Here is a 9,137-nt window from a genome sequence, read left to right as displayed (position 1 = left end):
TTTAGACCTACAGGAAGGTTGCAGGATAGTCCAAGGAACTTGTGTGCCCTTCATCTGGATTCACCATTTATTAACTCTGTGCTGGATTTGCTTTATTGAACTATTATCTATCATCTACCTACCTACCTACCTTACACATACTCTTAATTAAGTTTATCTATTTGACAGTGTATTGCACAAATTGTTTTTGAATAATTGCTTTTGCTTACGAAGAGTTTTTGTAGTCTGTTGTTTGCATGTGTGTTTTCTCACCAGAATAAAATATGAAAGACTCATCCAAGCTGTTGTATACAGCTCTGGTTGGCTCATTTTCATTGATGTATGTTTTCTGTTTTTCTATTGTATAGATATACTGCAATTGTGCTCTTCTATTCTACTCAGATGGACATTTGATTATTCTCAATTACGGCAATTACAAAAGATTGAGATGATGAACATTCTTGTGCATGCCTCCCTGTGCAAGTAAGCACACAACTTTGTTGTATATACACTTACAAATGCAACTCCAAGGGTATATGTGTCCTCAACTTTGTCATTTGTGTTGAACTTTTTCCCAGAATTATTGCACCAATTTACACTCACATCAGCAGCGTATGAACGTTCCAGTCACTCCATATCTTCACCAACACTCGGTAATCTGATATGCATGTAATAATATCTCCTTGTTCATTTAGATTGCATCTTCCGGATTACCAATAAGCATGAGCACATTTCCTATTTAAAAAACTATCAGGATTTCCTAGAAGCATGAGGAAACTCTATGATATATGCTACTATGGTCATAATAGTGTAAAATAGGTATGCATGTGGCTAAAGATTGCAATGCAATATGCAAAATAGGTGGCATATTAGTTTCCTTGGGCTTATTTTTTTTTTAAGATTTTATTTATTTATTCCTGAGAGACACAGAGAGAGAGAGAGGCAGAGACATAGGCAGAGGGAGAAGCAGGCCCCATGCAGGGAGCCCAGCACAGGACTCAATCCCGAGTCTCCAGGATCAGGCCCCGGGGTGAAGATGGCACTAAACCACTGAGCCACCCGGGCTGCCAATTCCTGGGGCTTTTATAACAAAGGAAGGCACAATGAATGGCTTAGAACACAGAAATTTGTTGTCTCACCATTTGGGAGGATAGAGTCCCAGATCAAGGGGTCAGCAGTTTGGTTCTTTCTGGTGGGTGAGGAAAATATCTGTTGCCTGCCTCTCTCCTGGCTTCTGTGGCATGCCAGCAATCTTTGATGTTCCTTGACTTGTAGAAGCATCACTTCAACCTCTGTCTTTATCTTCACATGATATTCTCCTTGTATGCAAGCTCCTTCTTTAAAAAAAAAAATAAGGACACTAGTTATGTTAGATGAGGGGTCTACCCTACTCCAGTATGACCTTATCTAAACTGATTACATCTGCAATGACCCTATTACCAAATACTGAAGTCACATTCTGAGGTCCTGGGGCTTATAGGACTTTCACACATAAATTTTGGGTGGAGGAGGGTTACAACTCAACTTGTAGCTTTTCTTTCTTCTCTTTCAAATACGTAGTATTGATGTTGGCAACACAGCAGAGAATAATGGGGAAGACTGTGTGGTGTCAGAAAGGATTGATTTACATCCTAGCTGTGCTTTTTCTTAGCCTTGTGTTTTCACCTCACCAAGCTTTTCATCTATTCTGTGTTGAACAGCCGCTATTTTGGACAGTTTTTTGTGAAGATGAAATGAGATAGTGTAAAGGGCATTTCATTATGTTTGACAAAATAGGGTGGGCAATAAATGCTAGCTCCTTCTTCCTTTGTCACTATTTTAAAACTTTGAAATAATAAATAGGTAATTAGCTAGAGTAATGCATTCATGAATGAACGCATGCATGTACTAATGAATGAGTGAATGAATGAACAGTGCTGGGAAGTGGTACTGGCCACAGTAGCCAAGAAAAGAATCACACATGTGATTTCCTAAGGCCAAATATCCATAACTGGGCAAACTTGAGATAATTGTTCACAGAAAGCTGTTAGAAGCAGAGAGTGGTGATGGTGTGAGTACAGGGATTTAGATTCGGTTCTATATTGTTTTGTGTTTTAACCACCTCTGGCAGAGATGAAGTTTGCAGGGGAAACTCGGTGCCCACTGCCTTTGCCCCAGGTGCCCACTTCCTTTCCCCTATCAGATTACTTGATCATAGGCCATCTATAGAGATCTTGGGGGCCCCACGTTGAGCCAGGAAGGAAGATAAGTGTAGGAGGGGTGGGGAGGAGGGTGTTTCCTTCCAAGAGCTGAGTTGATCACCCAGTAAACCCTGCAGGGCAGGGGCATCTCAGAGCTGAGTGAACTGCGGCCATGGATGAAGCCAGGCACTCCCCAAACCCCAGTGAGATTACTGCACTGAAAGCCGAACTCCCCCCACAGCAGGGGAACACTGGTGAGTCAAGGAGCTGGGACCAGGGGCCCTTTCCATGCCAGCAAAAGCTGGGTGTTGGGTTGCCCTAATTCCCTCACAGGTTAGGGGAAGGGAGTATCTGAGGTTTGAGTCTTCCTGAAGCCCTTCCTCATCCCATCGGCCTTCACTGTCATGACTTCTTATCCTAGAAGGATGGGCTTCCTTTTCCAGCCTTTTCTGAGTCCTCCCTATCAGGTGGGTCCAATAGTGAATCCAGAATATCCCGAGGGATACAGCAATTTCCTGCAGACTGTCCGAGGCATTGCAGAGGGCAAGAGAGTGTATATCCTTGGGGAGAGGGAGGCTGACCTCGTTTCCTCCAGGGCAATGGGGACAGACATCCCAGGACAAGACCTGGAAGTATCTCTGCTTCTTCGTGTCCCTGATCCTGCTTCTCACAGTCATTATCCTCAGTGTGATCCTGTCTGAAGGTAAGGCATGTGGGTCAGTGGAGACAGGCTGACCACAGGGAAGCAAGCACACTGGCTCCCATCCTATAAAGGCAGATCTGCAGGGCTGGTGCAGGGGAGGCTGGTCTGTGTCTCTAGAGGGATCATAATGATAACAGAACAGAGCTCACCTTCCCATCAGTCTCAGAGGGATTTGGGGGACCTGCATGGGCTAAAGTCCAGGCAGGATATTATGGAGTCATTGATGAGTGTCTTCCCAAAGCTCATCCCTGACCTAGACTAGAACTCCAGGCTCCCTGCTAACTGCTAGAGAGAAGGGGCTCAACAGACACTCCTGAATAAAAGTCCTGCCTCATGGCTCTCTAGCTGGCTGCCTTAGACAAGGACCTTTACCTCTCTTGGCCTCAATTTCTTCATCTGAAAAATGGGTGGGGCATTTCAGAACTCCAGAATGCCTTGCCCTGGGAAGGGAAGAAAGCTTTGTCCACTTGGGTTTTGAGGAACTGGGAGAGACTCCAGGGAGGTTCTGGGGTCCAGAACACCTTTTTATACCTCTCCCCAGTCTTGAAGAGGACACAACAGGTACAGGAGAAAGTATTTCAACTGAATGAAAAAGGTGAGTGGGATTTGACATGGTTGGCCTCCTGCCCCTCAACCACATCTCCTCTCTCTGCCAAGACCTTCACCAGCCCTTTCTCTTTGGGTCTCCCAGTGACACAGGGACTGGGGGATGCCGGGCACGACCGAGACTTCATTCGGAGTGAAGTGTTCCGGCAAATGAAGGCTGTACTGGCAGGCAATGGTAAGGAGAGGAGGTGGAGAGGGGAGAGGCTGTATTCCCTTCATTATCTATAACAGTGGGGCTCCCACAGCAGTGGTTCTCAGAGGGTCACCCCAATGCCAATGTCTTCTCAAATCTTTTTAGGAAGTTCAGGTGATATGATCAGATTATATTTGTAATGGAGGGCTCCCAGAAAAGCAAGATCTTTGAGACAGCCAAATCTGACTGAGCTTGTGGCTGTCTATGACCTTGGGGAGCCCATTTAAACCATTCTAAGCCTCCGTTGCTTCGGCTGTACAATGGAGATATAATTAACAGTGTTTTCTTTAAGATAGACCAACAGGATCCAAAGCCTCCACTTTTACTAGCCACATCAGTGTGCTACAAAAGGTAGTCAGTCCTTAGCGGAATGTTAGAAGTACCTGGAGAATTAGCAACAGTGTAGATTCCTGGGTCCCAAAAAACCCTTTGGATCAGATGCTCCTGGAGGGGGTGCTCTTGGTGCCACATGTTTTTCATATAACTTTAGCGTGAGTGGATGACATTCACTATGTATACAACCAATTCTTATTCTTCATGTACCTATGTCGTGTAAAGTCCCTGCAAATGATGAATTGAATCTTGAATCATTGCTCCTACGGGAAATAACAGTGTTAGGTTTATTTGAGCCTCCGGTTATAACATTTTGTCAACTGAATCAATACCTAACCCTGTTTTTGTGTGTTTCTGTTTAAATATATTTAATAGATATTGTTTCATTAACATTGAACTCATGGCCACCAGCACTATGATTCATGCCTGAATGTAGCTTATCTAACGCACATGCATTTTCTCTGTAAGACTCATTGCAGTCTTCCAGCTCATTCAGGAACACTGACAGCACTTCTGCATTGCACTTGAGGGCCTTTTGATTTTTCATTTTATTTAAAAAAATATTTTATATTTTATTTGAGAGAGAGAGAAAGAATGAGTGAAAGGAGGAGCAGAAGGACAAGCAGACTCCCCAGTGAGCTTGGAGCTGATGCAGGGCTTCATCCCAGGACCCTGAGATCATGACCTGAGCTGAAGACAGACGTTTAAATGACTGAGCCACCCAGGAATCCTGAGGGCCTTTTTAAACAGCAAAATTTCCAACAGAAAGCACAAAAATGTGAAAGGCGTGGCACAAAATGTCCTATGGGGGGGACACTTGTTTATGGTGGATGAGAGGTGAAACAAGAAGACAGAGCCTTGCCTTTTTCTATCTCAGATTCAAGTTTTTTTTGCTACTTCTGTGCATATCTGTTAGTGACAAGGGAAACTTCATAAGTATTGATCTGGGAGTTATTAATAGATTTTTATCAAGTAGGTGAATTTGCAAATATGGAATCTGCAAATAGCAAGGAGTAATTATATATGTGTGTGCGTGTGTGTGTGCGTGCGTGCGCATGCATGTGTGCGTGTATTCACTAAGTGGATATAGATGAATGCAGCAAGAATTCTCTTTCTCACTCCTGAGCCCTCACTGCCAAGTTCTCAGCTAACCCTCAGGAACCACTGTAATTATATTATATAGTTATATATGTTTTCCTTTAGAGCACAGTTTCTTAAACTGAGCACTGTTGACATTTGGAGCTGAATCATTCTTTGCAGTGGGGGACTGTCCTGTGTATTGTAGGGTGTTTGGCATCATCCCTGGCCTTGACCCACCAGACATGACAACCCCCCCTGAGTTGGGACAACAAAAAAGTTCTCCAGATGTTGCCCATTGTCCCCTCCAGAATTGCCCCTGGTTGAGAACTACTGCTTTAGAGTTTCTTCAAGCAAATAAGGATGTCAAACATAATCCCCTCTATGGTACAAAAGTAGGATATATTTATACAAACATAGGATATTATTCATTGTTCTTTGGGTCTCCTTTCCCCACCTCATAGGATATCTATAGCATTTTATTATTTCCTTCTGATATGTTTCAATAATGGGAAACACCAACTTAACCAGGTAGTAAGTTACTGTTGGCTATATTCAAATGGAGGCCACTGGGAATGTGACCAAGGGGTGATGGGTGTCACACCTCTTCCCTGGATGAAGAACTGGACATGAATATTTTGCTAATGGCTCCATTCTCACAGAATCCTCTTGCGAGCCTTGCCCCCTGGACTGGAAGTTCTTTCAGGGCTCCTGCTACTTCTTTTCCCTGGACAACCTCACCTGGACCCAGGCTAATGATTCTTGTGTCCAGAAGCAAGCTCACTTGGTTATCATCAACAGCCGAACAGAACAGGTGGGACATGCAGAATCTTAGCAGGGTGGGGAAGGGGTTATAAAATAATTTGGGGGTTCATTTTTCTGTCCCCTCTGGGATCTAGCACAATATTTCTAGTATGGTCTTCAAGAACTGCCTCATCTTGCCTCAACCCAACGTCCACTGCTATGACATACAGGGAATGGACTCTCTGCACTGTGCTTCTGCCTCCAAGCTCTGATTCATGTAGGTCCCTCTGCCAGGAGTGCCCTTATTCTTACTCCACACAGATATGTGTGGAGAATTCTTACTCACCTGTCAAAACCCCAATACAAACATCCTTTCTCCATATTCTCTCATGACATCATCAGAGGCTTTCATCATGGAATTTCACACTGCATCAGGGTTCCCTGCTTATAAGTATGGGGCTGGATCTAAGTAATCTCAGGAACAAGACTTGGCTCAAAGTAGGGCATCAAGAATGTCCTTTGAGATCCCTGGGTGGCGCAGCGGTTTGGCGCCTGCCTTTGGCCCAGGGCGCGATCCTGGAGACCCGGGATCGAATCCCACATCAGGCTCCCGGCGCATGGAGCCTGCTTCTCCCTCTGCCTGTGTCTCTGCCTCTCTCTCTTTCTCTCTGTATGACTATCATAAATAAATAAAATTAAAAAAAAAAAAAAAAAAAGAATGTCCTTTGAGTTGGGTTTCCAGCAGAGACATTCTTTTTTTTTTTTTTTAACATTCTATTTATTTATTCATGAGGGGGAGAGAGAGAGAGAGAGAGAGAGAGACAGGCAGAGGGAGAAGCAGGCTCCATGCAGAGAGCCCGACGTGGACTCGATCCTGAGACTCCAGGATCATGCCCTGGGCGGAAAGCAGCGCTAAACCATTGAGTCACCCGGGCTGCCCCAGCCAGAGACATTCTTACAGCCTACAGATCAAACCCCTAGCTCCAACATGCATTGACCTTAAAAAACATTCACAGCCAGTATTTGTCCAGTACTTCTTTCTAGGCGCCCAGACCTCACACATCTGATTCTTCCAATCTTGAGAATATGCTAGGAGGGGGAGACTCTATTTTTTTCCTTTGTACAGATGGGGAGACCAAGGCGTGGGTAACTTGTCTGAGGCCATATGATACGCACATAGTGGGTCTGGAGTTTGCATCAGGATACAAAGTGCTGTGCAGGCCTGCCTCTGTCTGTCTGCCCACCTGAGAGCTCATCTGTACCTTAGACCTCTTCTGACCCCCCGACACTTCAACCTCTGTCTTTTTATCTTTGATGGAATTTTACCCAGCAGTATGCCTTCTCCCATCTAGGACTTCCTGACATCCACTGGGCAGGTGACATCCTGGATAGGCCTCTTCAAAGAGGGCCAGAAAGGCAACCACAGGTGGATGGATGGCTCAACCCCCACCTACATGTGAGTCTCCCTGTCTGCAATGCAGATGCCCCTAACCACCCACGACAGTCCCACCACCCCACCCCAAGAGATCAGCAGCACTAGGAAGAGTAAGTTTATGACCACTTTGGATGCTTCCCTGTCATTCACTCACTATTTACCCCAAAACAACATGACACATTTCTACCATACTAGCTATTGTTATTTTGTTACTTGGGAAGAGTGTTCCCATTTAAATGCTTGAGAAACAATGGGTTCAATGCCAGGTTGGTTCTTTGTTGCAGGACTTCTTAGAGCCTTGATGTATGCAGATTGGGCCTATTCAGGAGTATAATAATGTAGCACTTGCCAACTGTATGAGGTTTTTTTGTGTGTGTGTGTGTGGCCTCTGTTTTAAAGAGCCACAAACTGTGTATCTTAAAACAACAGAAACTTATTCTTTCACAGTTCTGGCAGCCAGAAGTCCCAAACCAACCTGTTAGTGGGGCTACACTCCCTCCAAAGGCTGTAGGGGAGGATTTTTTCTTGCCTCTTCCAGCTTCTGGTGGCTCCAGGTGTTCCCTGGACTCATCACTCCAATCTCTGGCACACACCCTACCCTTCTCCCCTGTGTCTTCTCTCTTCTATCCCTTATAAGGATACTTGTCATTGGATTTAGGGCTCACTCAGTCAATCCAGGATGATCTCATCTGAATATCTTTCACTTAATTTCATCTGCAAAGACCCTTTTCCCAAATAAGGTCACATTCACAGGTACCTGGGGTTAGGACATGGGCATATATTTTTGGTGGAGACAACATTGAATCCACTATACCTTCTTGGCAGTTACCTGCCTCCTCATACTCTTTGTCTTTGTTCGGGTGTTTCCATCTGCCAGTATCACCTTTCTCTGTTTGGCAAACTGCTCTGGATGGTCTTGGGTTAGGGAAGAATTCATCTCCTTGGTAAACTCATCTACTGTCTGAGCACCTACTGTATACCTTACATGCACTGGCCAACACATCCTCAGAATGTGCTCCCATTTTACAAAAGAGGAAAACAGAGGCTGAGACATTTAGACTGTTGCCCAGGTCACATAGATAGCAGGTGGCAGAGCTAGAATTTGGACAAAGAGAGAGGCTCAGGGTGAATGGATCTCAGGGAAGGGGAGAGGGTCAGTGGGATGAGGCAGATAGAGATAGTGGCCCCCAGAGCTTGGAGACTGTCCGCTTCTCTGAAGACTGTTGCCTGTTGCCATTCCCATTTGAGCTCCTTTCTCCACTCAGAAAAAAAAAAAATCAGGAGGGCTTGACCAGATAACTACTATAAGATGGGTTCAATAAATGACTCCCATTGGAGACCTCAAGAATTTCAGGGCCAGACCCTCAGGAATTTTGTGGGCATCTCTTTACAGCAACTGGGACTCCAAGGAACTACCTGATAATGTAACTGCCCCGGCCTGCATGATGATGTACAACTATGGACACTGGAGAGACTTCTCTTGTGAATCAGGGCAATTTGCTTTCATTTGTGAAAGGAGGCAGAGCTGCTGACCCAACCCTTTATACTTCACTCCCTGGGATGATACAGAACCCTTGCTATACAGCCTCAGACGCCATCCTTACCTTCTCTTGGTTCTGAGTTCATGAGAGGCAATAATAAAAGACCTTTCTCCAAACTCTAGGGTCCTTTTCTTGACATTGGGCTTGCCTACCCTTATTTCCTTTCCTGGTTTCTGCTGAGTGGAAGAAATGCCCCAGAAACAGTCCTGGGCCCATTCCTGCAGGAGGATTATAATTTGTAACTCCCGGGACACCTGGGTGTCTCAGTGGTTGAGTGTCTGCCTTTGGCTTAGGGTGTGATCCCGGAGTCCCAGGATCGAGTCCCACATTGGGCTACCTGCAGGTA

At 45.1% G+C, this 9,137-nt stretch overlaps 1 protein-coding gene across 1 annotated transcript; it reads left to right on the top strand.

The window, feature by feature from the left end:
* The first annotated feature begins 2,283 nt into the window (after nucleotides 1-2,283).
* Nucleotides 2,284-8,883, top strand: LOC121496280 (C-type lectin domain family 4 member G-like). The gene is made up of 7 exons (XM_041764709.1): nucleotides 2,284-2,413; nucleotides 2,755-2,862; nucleotides 3,404-3,457; nucleotides 3,554-3,643; nucleotides 5,734-5,885; nucleotides 7,168-7,271; nucleotides 8,644-8,883. Exons 1-7 carry the CDS (start codon nucleotides 2,332-2,334, stop codon nucleotides 8,780-8,782), a joined length of 729 nt encoding a protein of 242 aa, XP_041620643.1. The 5' UTR covers nucleotides 2,284-2,331; the 3' UTR covers nucleotides 8,783-8,883.
* The last annotated feature ends 254 nt before the right edge of the window (nucleotides 8,884-9,137 follow it).

The sequence above is a fragment of the Vulpes lagopus genome, chromosome 7, assembly GCF_018345385.1.
Source record: "Vulpes lagopus strain Blue_001 chromosome 7, ASM1834538v1, whole genome shotgun sequence".
Taxonomy (NCBI): Eukaryota; Metazoa; Chordata; class Mammalia; order Carnivora; family Canidae; genus Vulpes; species Vulpes lagopus.
The sequence above is the reverse complement of the archived record's forward strand: the minus strand, read 5'-3'. Positions and strand labels throughout refer to the sequence as shown.